At 44.6% G+C, this 15,970-nt stretch overlaps 1 protein-coding gene across 2 annotated transcripts in view; it reads right to left on the bottom strand.

Annotated features, from left to right (window-relative positions):
- Positions 1-5,176: 5,176 nt before the first annotated feature.
- TMPRSS7 (transmembrane serine protease 7) overlaps positions 5,177-15,970 on the bottom strand; it is a 55,715-nt gene continuing 44,921 nt past the window's right edge. For both annotated transcript variants that reach the window (XM_030884421.2, XM_004706395.2), the window contains 6 exons: positions 14,639-14,749; positions 13,760-13,876; positions 11,979-12,150; positions 9,650-9,918; positions 7,073-7,209; positions 5,177-5,347 (listed from right to left, as the gene is read on the bottom strand). In XM_030884421.2, the coding sequence (XP_030740281.1) occupies positions 5,177-5,347; positions 7,073-7,209; positions 9,650-9,918; positions 11,979-12,150; positions 13,760-13,876; positions 14,639-14,749 (977 nt within the window). The remainder of the gene's footprint in view (positions 5,348-7,072; positions 7,210-9,649; positions 9,919-11,978; positions 12,151-13,759; positions 13,877-14,638; positions 14,750-15,970) is intronic.

Raw genomic sequence — 15,970 nt, 5'->3', positions numbered from 1 at the left:
TTTTCTTAATCTCCAGATAGCTGACCTAGAATGCAAGTGAGTGTACCAACCCTTTCCTGAGAACACTCTTCCTACTTCAAATTGGACTCCTAATTAAGAGATCAGAATGAAATTAGAGAGGAATAACTTAAAGACAAAACCAAGTTCAGATGAAACAATTGTTGACAGAAGATAAGGATTTGTGGCTAAGTTTCTGAATTCTACTTCCCATTTGTTTCAGATGCTTAGAAATCTATCTTCACAGGGATACCTTTTCAAAGTGTATCTCTTCTTTCATAAATACAGTGACTCCTGTGAGAGCCATAACTCAATGAGTGTGGGCTGCCTCACTTAGCCTCCCCAGGGTGCCCATTGGTCACCTTGCCTTTAGACCATGGGCTCTTTAGGGAGGCTAAGTGAGGCAGCCTACAATGAGTTGACCAGAACCCGACCAGATGAAGAAATTTTTGAGCCTGTGAACTGGTGCATACTGTTGCAGACTTACGGATGACCTGTCCTGATTTGACTAACACACACATCATTCAGTTCTTTTTTTTAATAAATCATTTTACTAGGGGCTCTTACAGCTCTTATAACAATCTATACGACAGTTGTATCAAGCATATTGGTACATATGTTGCCATCATCATTTTGAAAATATTTGCTTTCTGTTTGAGCCCTTGGTATCAGCTCCTCTTTTTCCCTCCCTCCCCCACCCTCCCACCCTCAGGGACACCTGATAAATTATAAACTATTATTTTAGTTTCTTACACCTCCCACTGTCCTTCAGTTCTTATATGTGTTTGGGCATGAACTGAGCAGGCATATTAGCCTATAGTTGCCAACTTTCACCAAACCCTATCACTGCTGGGGAGCATGACACACTCCCCTGGGCACCAACAAGACTCTAGAGTGATGATGCTGATATGTGGTTTGAGAAACTCTATTCAGTAAATATGCTAGAATTGTGCCACCCCTTTTGATTGAGAATACAATCTTCTATAAAAGTTTTGGTATAGTTTATCGAGTTAGCTATCCCTTACCTTAGAAATGAGTACTGTCTAAAACATATCATCCAGAAGGGGGATCAACTGACAAAGTTTTAACCATCCACGTAGGGTTAATCACTTCGATTGCCCATACTTATCTCTCCTATGCACTCTGTTTAGTAACCACTCTCCTCTCATCCCTCTATGATGGATACAAGGAGATCACCAGAGGTTTATTTCCTATGTAGTTCCCACAAATGTATCTTGGGCTCCCATTGTCATCCATGTGTTATATGTTTTCCTCTTTTGGGGTACATGAACCCCAGGATTGATGAACCTATATGGACAGCAAGTAGAATAAGGGTTTCTGGCAGGGGAGGGCATGGGGTGGTGGTAAAAGGGAGACAATGTCAAGGAGTCTAGGAAGGAAAAGAATCTTCATAAACTGACTGTGGTAGCAATTTTGTAATACTGCTTGATGTGATTGATCTATAGAATGATATATGGATTAACTCCCAATTTTAAAAAAATAAAATAAAAGTATAATTCACCTTATACTTAGGTCATAGCTATACCAGGTAAACATAAACCTTTTACAAGAAAGGTTAGCCTATTTTGCTCTTCTATAGAGTGGATTCAGTAGCTAAGTCCCAGTAACACACAGGTTCCACCCTCTCTGTGTGAATTGTGTGATGCACTAAACCTGAAAACTAAACCCTTTGTCCCATGCAGATTCCAACTCATGGTGGCCCAATAGGACAAAGTGGTGCTGACCCATAGAGTTTTCAAAGCTGTAACCTTGTTGGCCACCATTTGTCATAACATGGTGGCTTGTGTGTTGCTGTGCTGCTGGAAGCCACGTCAGCCGTATTTCAAAGGCCAGCAGAGTCGCCCAAAGTGAGCAGGTTTCAGCAGAGCTTCCAGACTAAGAATAGTCTATGAAGAAGGAACAGCTGCCCATGGCAAAGGATGTTACTTTGAGGACTAGGGTGAGGCTGACCCTAGGCATGGTATTTTCGTTGCGTCACATGCATGTGAAAGATAGACCTTGAATAAGGAAGACCGAAGAAGAATTAATAGGTTAGAATTGTGGTGCAGTAGAAGAATATTGAAAGCACCAAGGATTGCCAAGAGGACAAATAAATCTGACTTGGAAAAAGTATGGCCTGATGCTTCTTAGAGGCAAGGATGCTGAGACTTCTCACATACTTTGGGCGTGTTATCAGGAGAGAGCAACCCTGGAGAAGGTAGAGTAGAGGAGGAGCAGGGAAAGAGAGGCAGGCCCTCAAGGAGCTGGCTGCAACCACGTTGACACCATGGCGGCCACGATGGGCTCACACGTGGGAACAATCGACCCGGCAACGTGTGTGCTGCTGTGAGTAGGGTCACCATGTCTCGGAACTGACTCAATGGCACCCAGCAACAACCATCTTTTTGGAAGCAAACTGCTTTCTCTCATAGAGCCTCTGAGGGGCTCAAACCTCTGACCTTTCAGTTCACAGTCGAGCACTTAACCACTGCACCAATGGACTCCTTTTAAATAGTGCACGCATTCACTCGCTCATTCAGTCCCTGCCATCAAGTCGATACCACCTCATACTGGCCCTATAAGACAGGGTAGAGCTGCCCTGTGCGTGTCTGAGAGTGTAACTGTTCACCGAGTAGAAAGCCCCATTTTCCTCGCATGGAGCCACTGTTGGTTTTGAACTGTAGACGTGTGGGTCACAGCCTAACTCCTAATCACTATGCCACCAGGGCGCCTCAGATAATGCACTAGGCCCACTGAATCGCACAACCGATAGCCAATTTGTCCCCAGGTGACATAAATGGTCGACTGCTCCATTATGAACTGAAAGGTTGGTGGTTTGAATCCACCCAGAGGCACTCAGAGAAAGCCCTACCGATCTGCTTCCACACAGTCAAAGCCTCGCAGAGCAATGTGAGTCCACATGGCCCACCTAAGTAACAAGGTGCGTGGTTTGTTTGGCTTTGGGTAGCCTGCTTACTAAATCCTTAGGGACCTACTCAAAGATGAACAAGGATACTTTAAGGCAATCGGTCTTGGTGGGAAATCAAAATAAGTTCTATACACCGGAAATATTCACTATCTCTGGGAAATCACAGCATTTTTTTCTCTCATGAGCCATTTTATTCTATGAAAAAGATTGTACAGGTCTCAGCATATAATGGATGACATGAGAACAAAAGATCCCTAATAGAAAGAATACTCATAGTTCACTTACATATTTCACTTGAGTCCATTCCAATTCATAGTGACCCCAGAGGACAGAGAAGAACTGCCCTTTGGGTTCCTGAGACTGTAATCTCTATGGGAGCAGAAAGCGTCATCTTTCCCTGCAGAATCTTCATGTGGCACACTTACAAGGGCTGATCCTGGTGGCACCATCAAAATGTCCTTGAAGCGTTCTTGAGGCCCATACTGTGATTTTTTCAGTACAATTATGGGTAATAGACATGAGGGACTGAATCCCAGCCTTGCTTTTTTATCGGATCTGGGGGATGATGCCTCCTGCCCTCTCCTTTTGCTGTTGCATTATGATTTTCTGAGCTCGATTTTGAACCAGTTTTACTGTTCTGACCCCACACAAAAATAGGATTGTTCTCACTCCTTTGACTTTGCCCCAAGGACAACTACAGATATCATTCTTCTCTATTCTGCTCTTTTCACTTAGTAGGTGGTATTAAGTCTTCCCTCTGTTAATAAAGAGGAATAATAGCCCCTAAACCAAGTGTGAAATGAAACCCTCTACATCAAGATGAAATCACCCAACAGCTATGCATTGAGCCTGTGCTATAAGTCTAAAACTAGGCTAAGCATTATAAGGCCTTGGAAATAAAGGAAAATCTTAGCCAATGTGAGTTTTATAAGAGAACCAAAAGCCAAGTGAAAATATTTCACAAAAGTTCACTTTCATATCTATGATGCGTAAAGGTACATGTCGACTTAGCGAGACGTTGGTTCTCAATGGTTCGACAGATATTTAATTATCCTCCCTTATGCGATGCGATGTGAGCAGCCAATCAGTTCGAAGGAGAGTTTCCTGGGGAGAGTGTTCTGCATCCAGTATATAAGTGATGTGCTCGCAAAGCTTGCTCTCTCGACCTTGCATTCTCCTCTGTATTGGCCTCTGATCCTTGAGACATAACCCAAAAGAAGCCACTAACCTATAGCCAGACCTGCAGATTTGGGGTTCATCAGTCCCCGCAAACACATAAGCCAGCGGTGATTGTCTGCCTGTTGTCTGACCCATGGATTTGAGACTTGGCATCCCCCACAATTGTGTGAGCCATTCCCTTTGAGTAAGCATCTCCTTATCTTTTTAAATCCAGGAAATCAGCTCACAGCCTTGATACAATTGAAAGGAGGTTTCCTCAGGGGTGTGGCCTACAATTGTTAAAAGGGGTGCTTCCCCACTTCTTGCTTGGTCTCGATCCTGCATCTGTCTCCTTCATCTCCTTCCTGTTCTTTGGACTTGAGACAACAGCCTGCCATGTTGCTTACAGGCCCTGGGAACTCTCAGTGGCCTACCATATTACCTGCTTACCTTGCATTTGTTTGATTTTGTAGCCAAGCGCCTGAACTTCTGATCTTGGATTCATCTACCTCTTCACCAACCTGTGATCTTCCTACTTCCTGGTTCATCTCACCGATTCCTGGTTCACCAGCCCTGGAAGCTACATAAGTCAGAAAAAGACTCCATCTTCACATCGGACCCATGGAATTGAACCAGACTGGACTATGTGAGCCATTTCCTTGATATAAATAGCTTTCTCTCTTTAAAAAAATTTTTTTTCTCTTTCTCTCTTTTTGTATATAATGTCATTGGTTGTGCTTCTCTAGAGAAAGCAGCCTCAGACAGATCCTTACAAATACCTGGAACGGGCAGAGAATATAAAGTAAGGATACAGGAGGAGCATTTCATCCATTTCCTGTGTGTTACAGAAGCTTAGTCTAAAATGGTATGATAGGTTTCCTCCATCCAGGAGGATATTTAAGAAGTAGGACACTTTCATCCCTGAGACTGTTTTTAATGTAATAAATGCCTGTTAGTCTGCCTATATTTCAATAAATACAAAACGTGTGCAATTTGACAGTTCCAGATGAAAAAAAAAGTGAGTCGTTTTATTTGATAGTTATAGCATCCTTTTAAAACAATCTATCACATAAATCATAGTCAATAATCCAATTACAAAAGAGAAGGGACGTATTTATGAATCCAAGTAACAAAGTTTGACACCCTTGTGTAGACACCAGGAAAGTTTGGTCTTCCACAGCCATACCCCCAGCTAACAATGCCAGTCAAGATCCATCTTCCATCGCTCTTTCTTCGGCAAGATAGAGGTCCACCAGAATCTCCCTAGACAAGAAGATCGTTTAAGTATGATTTGCCTTTGTCCCATCATAATCAATTTGTTCTTTAATCCCTCTAATATGGTGCATTCACAGCTCCCTTATGGTAGCTTTTGCTTGGCTAATCATGAAGCACTTTGAGGAAATGGCAAGAAATAATGTGAACCTTCTAAAGGCATTGTAGAAGTAGTCTTCCTATAGTCACAAGGGGCCATCCCTTTGAAAACCTCGATTCTTTAGACTCAGAGTAACACTGAGAGTTGCGTGCCGAAGAAACAATGACCACATAGCCTCAAACACAGAACAAATAACAATAACTCTTATTATGATTATTGTTAGAAGAGCTAACATTTACTCAGTGCCAACTATGTTTTAAATTCTCTTTGGGTCATTGAATTATTTCAACATCCTTATGAGGTAGGGTTATATTCCTGGGCTGACCTCTATGTGGGGGACATACATCTTGAGAGGTTGCCTCGTGGAGCCAGAAGAGAAAAAGTGACTGTGCTTCGACAGAGCCAAAGGGTCCCTGGCAGTCACCGTAGACAATACCCCTCAAGAATCCCTCTGCTATCAGCTGCACATAATTCCTATGGTATTCAACCCTTTCAATGATAATGTCTGGCTTCTAGAGGGAGAGAGGGGAAAGCCAAAGCCTTATGGGACTCTTCGGGGCAATGATAAGAAAGTATTCCAGACTTGTCCTGTGTCCTATATACAAAATATTATCTATACCCTACTAGGTTAGTTTTCACTCATAGGGACATTGGACTTTTCACTTTTAAAAATTGTTGTCATCCCAGTTCAACTAATACTAATGAAAGCGATCTAACTCAGAAACCCTGGTGACTATGGATGTGGAACAGAGCTGTGTAGCAGGAAGCACCACAACGTATGGGTTGAGCATCAGAGAGACAAGTCTTCAAAACATCTTCAGCCACTCGCTACTGTGTGACTTAGAGTAATTTATTTAACCCTTCTAGGCCTCCTTTCCTATTCCGCAAAATGGAGATGAAATCATTAATGGGATAAATTCATGGGAAGGAGTGCACAGAGCTGAGCACAAAAGAGGAGGCCAGGAGTGAGGCATTGTTGTTAGGAGTTCCTGTAGCTCAGTGGCTAAGGTTGGCGTTGGCTATGAGAATGTGTCCCACTGTCCTCTCATCCTCTGAATGATATGTCCACTCTGGGCTATCATGCACACTTCTGCATAGACTCCAATGGCTCTGACACCATCACCTATGCCACTGAAAATGCCCTTCCCAAAAGGGGTCTCCAATCTTACTGCTGTTGGGGTCCTACCAGAGGTCTACATAGGAATGTCCTCTGTCACCTCATTTTTTCATCCTTTATTTCCCCCACCTATGACTCAAAGGAGTAAGTTAATAAAGCTTTCGTTACTTCAGAAGGCAAACGACGTCTGCTAAGGAAATAGAGGGCAGTCTTGAGACCGTGTGCCATTTGGGGTTGTGAGAACATCATGGCAGACTGATAAACACCTCTATCATTCTCTAATGCTGGAGGAGAGATTTGGAGCTAGAAAATGGACTCCTAGAGACTCAATGATTTCACTCCATGTCTCATTGACCTCAGACAGCCAGGCTCTAGTTCTGGACAACTTAGATGGGTTAAAAGGAACACCTGCCTTAGTTGCTGCAGAGTGAGGGGCAGCAGTCATGTGAAATAATGTGAAATGATCATTCTGCAAGGTGAGAGAAAGACAGAAGCTTACTTTGCAAGCATCCCTCTTGCCTGACATGATGCCAGCACAGAGCATCCGTGAGGTAATAATCCCATAGGTGGACACACAGAGAGTTTGGTCAATAAGCTCTACTTCTGCTTGCTGCAAAACAGCAGAGCCTTGACTATCTGGAAAACAGAAGGGGAACACAAATCATAGGTAATGGCAATCAAAAAAATTTAATTTAATTTAAAAAAATAATGACAGTAGCCACTCTTACTGAGGACTTTTTGAAACAGTTTACTCACATTATCTCCTTTTATCGTGATAATTTTTCAGGGATAGTCTATTTTCCCCACTTTGCTAACAAAGAAATAGAAGCTCAGGTGACTAAAAGATTTGTCCAAGGGCACACAGGTAGCAAGTGACAGAATAGAATTCAGACTCAAGGCTCTGTCATGGTCACCTGCACCACTGTGTCCGCCTCCACCACCATGAAGCCCCTGCTTGCATTGGGACGGTGAATTAGAATCCCTGATGCTGCTACCAGGGAAGCATTGGACTGATAACCCAGGAGAGAGTTGAGGTTGTCTGTTCCTTTAAAGATTTACAACTTTGGAAACCCTATAGAGGGTCACTATGAGACAGAATCAACTTGACAGACAGCAGTGGGTTTTATTACAGTCAAAAGGGCTCCTTGGTTCGAGTGGCAAAGCTGATCTATGACACTTTCCTACAAACAATAAAATGGTACAGTTTAATTATGGTCCTTTCACTTCCTCTTTTATGCTGCCTAGCTAATGAGTTTCAAAAGAGCAAATACATGCATACACACACCCTTGCTTATACAGAAACATCTTGTGAACAATTGGTTGCGTAGACTCTCCCCTTGTGCAATCTGATTATACAAGTGGGCTTCAAATGAGGTTGCAGAACAATAAAACTAAAAATAGACGGACTTTTTCAGTGAATTTTGAAGCCCCCTTGCATAATGAAAGCACGAGGCAACGCCATGATAGGCAGCAGGTGTTCAAAGGGTTAGCTGTCTTCCCTTATTGGCACTTGGAGATCTCAGTGGATCTAAACTGGTGGTGACTAGAATTACCTGAATTAATTAAATGACGGCAATGAACTCTTGAAAAAGCTGTCCGCAATAAGTCTTTACAGTGCTAAAACCAGGCTGCAGGATAAAGGACTAGCAAATAAACCTACAAAAGCTTCAGAGTTTGCAAAGGATCTGAGATGACAGAGGGGAGACCAAGGAAAAGGACTAGCACTTGGCTTTCAGAGGGTTGAGCAGAGCTTTGGATTCTATCCCTCTGTGTTTACTCAGACTCTATCTTCCATGAGGGCCTGGAGTGTGGGGTAGCTTGGCAAGGCAGCTGTAAATAGTCTGGTTCCAGCTTGAATTGTGTTCTCTCCAGATATAATTGAAATCCTAACTTGTGATTGCATTCTCATTTGGAAATAGGATCTTCTTCATTATGTCCATAAGCCATCCTAAAAGAACTCACTGCCAACGAGTCAATTCCAACTCGCAGCATCTCTGGAGGACAGGGTGGAACTATCCCTTTGGGTCTCTGAGACTTTCTCTCATTAGGAGGGTAGATAGCCTCATTTTTCTCCCATGGAGCACCTGGTGGGTTCAAACCACTGATTTTGTAGTTAGTGGTTCAGTGTGTAGCCAATTGGACCACCAAGGCTCTTTAATGAGGCCATAGCAGTATAGAATATGTCCTAAAACGAATCCCCTTGGAGTTACAAAAGGAACAGATTAGACACAGAAGCATGCATAACAGAAGCAAGCATTAATGTGCATGCATGTGTGCAAGTGTGTGTAGATGGGAAGGCTGTCCAAGAATTTTGGAATGCCAGGCTAACAAAGCTGAAAGAGGCAAAGAGAGCAGACAAAGGGAAAACTTTCCCCACATTTGGCATGTGCCTGAATTTGAACTTCTAGGCTCCTAAGAAAACAAATTTCTGATCTTTAAAGTCACCCACTTTTGCTATTCTTGTCATAGATTACTGACAGCCTGCTTATGTGTATAGAGGAGGGGCTGCCCCTCTGGGTGGAGGAACTGGAAAAGGGTGATTTTCTGCCAGGTTGATATAGCTGACTTCTAGGTTGTTATAACTGACAGGCCTGAATGAGCAGCTAAGGGAACGAAGGACAGGTTAGACCTTAGCCCTCACCCCTGCCTTTGGCCCTTGTGCAGGACACACTTACATAATCCTCTGGACAGTTGTCCTATGAGCTGACATCATAGCCTGTGTGTGTCCAATTCCCCACAATCAAAGCAAATCACTTCTCCTCCTCAGATGCAAAAAGGAGCTAGAAATAACTAAGAACGAGTTGCTCTTCGACAACAGAAAACCTAGCAAAAGCTTCAGAGTTTGAAAAGGACCGTTGTTAGCTAGAATCCCTGTCGGGGGTGCCCTGGTTCTTAGGGAGCAGGTGCAGCGCATCGTAGAACACATATGAAAAGAGCCCTTCCACTCTCCCTCAACTGGTGTCGAAGGCTCACGTGCACAAACTCCCTCTGTGAACCCCAGAGCATGACGGCAACCTGCAGGAGTGTTATCATCTGGAGGGAGAGCAAAGGCATGGCCATCCACGCACACACCCACCTGCTTCGTGCAGTCGCCCCCAGCCCGTGACCCAGCACTTCTCCCCAGTGCGTACTTTCTGGCCGGCGGGAGGGATGCATATGGGCTGAATGAGCTGTTTCAGGGTCTCGGGCCAGGCGATGCTGAGCTGTAGCAGAGCAATGTCATAGTCAAAGGTCTGGCTGTTATAGTACTCGTGGACCACGATTCTCCGCACGGGGGAGACAAACTTGGCATTCCCCTGCACATACATCCCCAGGTGAGCCGTCCATGGTGTGGGGTCAGACAGCCTGGTAGAAAGGGGATGAAGCACAACATTAGTGGCTCAAAAGGTCATACATCCATGCTTCTGAAACAAGCGCCCTCGTGAGAATTTAGACAACAGAGTCTGCTTGTGTGCTCCTAGTGTAGCCACTGTGGGCGCTCTGGTGGTGTTGTGGGTTCAGTGTTGAGTTGCTAACTGCAAGGCCAGCAGTTCAAAACCAGCAGCTGCCGCATGGGGGCAAGATAAGGGGTTCTGCTCCCCTCCCCCAATGTGTTGTTGTTCGGTGCCATCAAGTCCGTTTCAGCCTCAAAGCCCCCCGATGCACAATGGAACGAAACGCTGCCCTGTCCTGCGCCGTCCTCACAATTGTTCCTACGCTGGCGCCCATGGGTGCAGCCACTGTGCTCATCATCTTATTGAGGGCCTTTTACTTTTTCACTGTCCCTCTACTTTACCAAGCACTGGTCTCTCCTGACAGTATGTCCAACGTTTAGGAGACAAAGTCTCACCATCCTTCCCTCTAAGGAGCATTCTGTACTTCTTCCAAGACATAAAGATTTACAATCTGGGAAAGTCACCGAGAGAGTGGATGCAGCCACTGGCTCTGGCCAAAGGTCTGGCAAGGAAGCACAACTTCTAGGGGTCTCCCTTGCCTCCTTAGCACCACCAGAGATGAGCTAGGATGTGAATTACAGCAATAGCCCAGTAGAGTCACTCCATGCTCTAAGAAAATGGCTAGAAGTGTTCTTGCCACTGCAATTACATGAATCAGACACAGATCAAGAGCACTGGTACCTACAATTAATTTACTACAGTCTTCATATTCGTGTGGATGATAGTAGTTGGTGGAGACAGAAAATGATTTCCCAAACGCCAATGATATGAATGCCTAGAGAAAGTAGCAATCAAAGTATAATAACCCAGGATGTAATGAAACCCCTTCTTAAAAACTACCAGAAGCCCCAATCATTTTAGGTCTGGCTTCTCAAGGGTGACCCTTCACGGAGGCACCATCTCGCATCAGTCCTTCTGAATTCTAACCTTGATGTTAGTGGGCATGCACAAGTCACCGAGGGTCCCCAGTCTCCACGTTTAATTCTCATCTCCATCCACACAACAGACTTGCTCCGGTGGGATGAAGAGAATATAAGCTTTGGAAGGAAAATAAGGACAAGATTCCAAATGTGCAATTACTAATCTGCTTAACTGATATTCCATGGGTGGTACCAGGGCTACAGGAGCATATTCGATCTCTGTCTCTCTCTCTCTCAATGCTGACTCCTAGTGGCCCTATAGGAGAGGGCAGACCTGCCCCTGTGAGTTTCTGAGGCTGTAACTATTACTGGAGTAGAAAGTCTTGTCTTTCTCCCAAGGAGTGGCTGATGGTTTCTAACTGCTGACCTTGTAGCCCAACACATAAGCACTAAGTCACCAGGGCATGGCCTAGGGGAGAATTAAGGTCAACATATCATTTGAAGTGGGTGCATGGCACAAAAGACCAATAATCAACACGGGAGAAGCTACTTTAGGAATTCACATGGATCTTGGAATTTCCAGAAGCAAATACTCAAATGCCATAAGTTGATTGAAATACTCTGCTTTGTGATAAAATATAAATGAATATAAATTTTTACTTAAGGTTCATTGCATTCCAGGTTACAATTTTAAGTGAGCTTGTGTTCTGGGCACCTTTAGCTGGAAGAGCCTCTATCCCTAGAGGATCGTTAAAGGCAGACAGAGTCCTCCCATTGCCGTCTGGGCCCAGGGTTCACCGCCCATTCTGCTTACAGATGCCCACACTCCAGTGCCCCTCACACGTACTTGTCTTCAACTCTCTGCCTTCTCACGGGGTTAGTGCCCTCCGTCTAAAAAGTCTATTTATTTTGGACATTGCCTTTGTTCCTTTTCTTTTCTTAATACCCATAATGCCTTTTCAAAAATGTCCAACGCACATGAGATGCCAGGAGATAAAGAAAGGACTGAGTTGATTGCATTTCTGCAGTGGGAGGCTTTCTGCGATTCGAGGGAGGTGCCAGGCAGTCGTCAGAGAGGGTACCACTCCAGAGTAAGGATTGCCTGCCTTACCTGTTTCCATGGAAACAGTGAGCTGCAGAGAGAAGCCACTCCCTGGAGATGACTGAGGCGCCACAGTAGGCATTTCCCACAAAGTGGAGGCTGACTTGCCAGGGCCAGCCCCCCTCCAGGGTGTCGGTGCCCCCGATGATGCGGTGGAGAGTGGAGGTGCCTCTGCTGCAGCCTTGGACAGAGAAAGGGCCACACGTTGTAAATGCAGCCCTGGAAGAAACTCTAGAAATTAAGTGAAGCTTAGTTCTACACGGGGAACTAATATGCCGGGTAAGCAATGTGGAACCCCTTGCTTATTTAAAGGAGAAGGAATATGTGGGTGTATCTGTAAGCACCACTAACAAACCACCCTTTTCCTCCTAGTAGAAAATGCACTACCACACAGAGTCTCCCTGTCTACTGATTCAAGCGAAGGGAGAAATGGAGCCCTTTTAGTAACAGCTGGATGGATGCAAACAGCACTCTGTGGCCCGTAGACTGTTATTGGGGAAGAAAAGAATAGCTCCAACTGTGAGAGAAATGAGTGTCTTTGAACTTGAGGCCATTTGAAAGCATCGGGGAGAGAATTTAAAAGTCCAAGGCAAAATCAAATGGAAACCTAGCAAGAAAAATGAGTTCATGCCAGGGTAATTATTTTTCGGTGCAAATAGTATCGAGGTTGTTTTTGTTTGAGTTGGTTCTAACTCAGCAACCCAGTGGGCAGCAGAGGAAACACTGTGTGGTGCCGTGCCCCCCCATCGTCGCTGCCAGGTTTGAACCCAGCGTTGGAGCCACTACGCCTATCCATTCCACTGAGGGGGTTTCCTCTTTTTTCACTCAACTCTCTGCTTTTATCAAGCACAATGGTCCTTCTCGAGGGACAGGGCTCTCCATGATGTGTCCACAGTGCATGGGACAAAGTTTTACCTTTCTCGCTTTTGAGAATCATCCTGACTGTACTTCTCCCAACACGGATGTGCTTCTTCTTACATACTCCAAAACATATTTAATGTTCTTAAAAACTAAGTAGCCCAAGTTGTGTGTCCTTTTCTTCATCAACACCACTATTCCATGGCATCGATGTTTCAGTCTTCCGTATTCAGTGTCTAGTTTTTGCAGGCATATGAAGTGATGGAAAATGTCATGGCTTGAGTTGGGTGCCCTTTAGTTCTGAAAGTGACATCTTAAGTAGCATTGATAAGTTTTATCATTAAGATGTCGCCACGTGATCTGTTAGAAGCCACATGACTAACAGGAATATATGGAAGATTACAGTTATTAGGAAACAGCTAAACAAAGAACCAGTACTTGATATTGTTCATAGCACAAGGTATAATTACCAAAGTTATCACTGTGCTGTAGCTTCTATTTCTTTTCTTGTAGACTTTTTAAAAATGTTTAAATCTTCTCCCTTGATTAGAGTTATTAAAAAGTGTGAATGCTCATGAACATCTAGTGTATTCATGTTTGTTATCAAGAATGAAGACAGGATCTATTCTAAGGATTTTATTTCTGAGAAACAACCTCAGGCTCAGTGTCATGGAATGAATTGTGTCCTCTCAAAATATGAGTTGCAATCCTAACCCTTACACCTGTGGATGCAATCTCACTTGGGGAAAGAGTTTCCTTATGGTGGTAATGAGGCTGTATCAGTGTAGGGTGGGTCCTAAACCCAATCACTTCTGAGATACCCAATATTTCTTATTCTTCCCTGGGTCTTTGGCAACCTCTTTTAGGGGGATTACTACAAGAAGGAAATGAAAATAAAAAAGAACAGTGAACTGTAGACATATTCGACTCACTACAGCCTTCTTCATCACTGCCATCTGGACAATCCACTGTCCCATCGCATTTTGCATTTTGCTTCCTAAAGCACATATCATCGCCACACCTGAACGTTCTATTGCTGCATGGAGTGCCTAAAAAAGAACGAAATGAGAAAGAATGTTTTTCCTAGCCAGAATTTGAGTAAATGGCAGAGCTTGTCAAAGGGTGGTTAACCACAGAATTAGTATTGGCTGCTCTGGGAGAAAAGAAGCAACCCCAGGGACTCATTCTTCCACACAGGGGAGCCAGTAGAAGTCGGGTGGGCGGGCTCATCGGCTGAGAATCAGCTCTAGGGGCTCTCCTCTCCTTGCACTCTAAGCCAGTCACAGAGGAGTTGACCACGTTGTAGCTTTAGTCTGCAGATGTTGCTATTATATGTCTTGGTCTCCAAGACATTTTTTAGACATTACAACCGCCCTCGGTCCTTTTATACCATGAAGGAGAACAAATGTGCCTTGCGGTACATTGCTCACAGCACTGAAGGTGTGTGTAATCTGCTGGGATTAAAAGCAGAACAGGTCCACTCATGGGAGCTGACAAATTCCTCTATCAGGTTTTTCAGGTCTGTCAAGGTCTGCCCCACAGCCTTGAGTCACATGAAAATCAAGCAAGCAGGGACAACCTGCCAGCACTCCACCGGGACACCCACATTCCACTCCAGTTAGGGTGACCTACTGTACTGGATCGCTTGGAAAGGAGGGAATTCTTAGGACGTGGGACCTCTAGACCTACAGCTGGGACAGTGCCAGGAAAACCAGAGGAAGTTGGTTTCTCTTGCCCCGCAAAGGTATTTCAACCCTGATTTGCAGGAGGTTGCTAAGAGGGAAAGTCGAAGCCAGAAGAGCCCTCCTCACTCTGCGTGCAGTTCAGTTCATCCCGGCCGTCTGCACAGTCCCGGAAGCCATCGCAGACCAGCGGGCCTTGCTGCCTGAAGGAGCTGGTGTTGCAAGCCGGGTTAGGAGCCACTAGAATGAGAACAGACACAAAGCGCATAAGCCTGACGCCTGAGCTGGATGTTTCTGATAACCCGCAGTGCCACTCCCAAGGTACAAATCACTAAGACGCTTTAAGTTAGCTTTTTACATATGGTTTTCTCAAAACTGGTCTATTCATGAGAAAGGGAATGAGTTAGTGAATTTATTGTGCCAACCTGGCCAATAAACACGTGGGGTTAATTGAAGGGTGGAGGGAAAAATGGCTCTGTGAGCCCTGCCTTTCGAGTTCTCGGGTCTCTTGCTCTCTGATGGTCGCACTACGGTGCAGCTGCCTTAGCAGGCCCCTGCTTCAGCTTGCAAGACTGACTTCCTACAAGGCATCCGCAAGGAGAAGCCACATGGCCCTACCCCGATGCAGCCCTGGGTCCTGGAGCACCCATGTGGAGAGCCCTGCCAGCGCTGAGATGCTTACACATTCACTGACTCGGCTTTCCTCCTGCAGTCAGTGTCATTGTGTCTGCTTTGTGAGATGGAGGAGGACTTTTGGTGTTGGACATATGGGTTAATGGGTTAATGTTGGACTTGTGGGCTTGGGCAGCACTGGGTTGGGATATTTTCTTGATGCACAGTTAGCCTTTATATAAAACTCTTTCTTATACATGAGTTTCTGTGGATTTGTTTCTCTAAAGTACCAGACTAACACAGGGGAGATGTTTAAACTGTTCTGTAATTCTTCTGGCTTGAGCAACTGTGATTTTTTTGCATCACATAAATGTGTTGTCATTTGGTTGTTTGTTTATTTAATTGTGATTAGATGCATTCTATTTAATTCAATTTAGGGAAAAAATAACAAGAGCCAGATTTGAAATTTAAGTGGAACGTATCCACCTTCCCTTTAAAAAAAAAAAAAAAAAAAAAAGAACTTGCAATGTTCTGAGAATGCCTTTTCTTCTCTGTCCCTTAATCCCCAAGCCCACTCACCACTTCCCAGTTGAAGCACCATACAGGACAGAGTAGAACTGCTCCATAGGGTTTCCAAGGCTCATGGAGGTTGACGGCTTCATTGTTCTCCCAAGAAATGCCAGGTGGTTTAGAACCAGTAACCTTGTAGTTAGCAGCCCAATGCTCTAACCCACAGTACCACCAAGCCTCCTTTGTCCCTTAAACTCCTGACAAATAGTAGATGTTCCCTGCAAGTTTGTTGACTAAAAGAGCGAGCATAAGATCTGCAGGCTTGGGGTTTCTGTGCAA

This window comes from Echinops telfairi, unplaced genomic scaffold (assembly GCF_000313985.2).
Source record: "Echinops telfairi isolate 266 unplaced genomic scaffold, ASM31398v2 ScPeMD7_6;HRSCAF=24_0, whole genome shotgun sequence".
In the NCBI taxonomy this organism is placed as follows: domain Eukaryota; kingdom Metazoa; phylum Chordata; class Mammalia; order Afrosoricida; family Tenrecidae; genus Echinops; species Echinops telfairi.
This window is presented reverse-complemented; position numbering and strand designations above follow the sequence as displayed.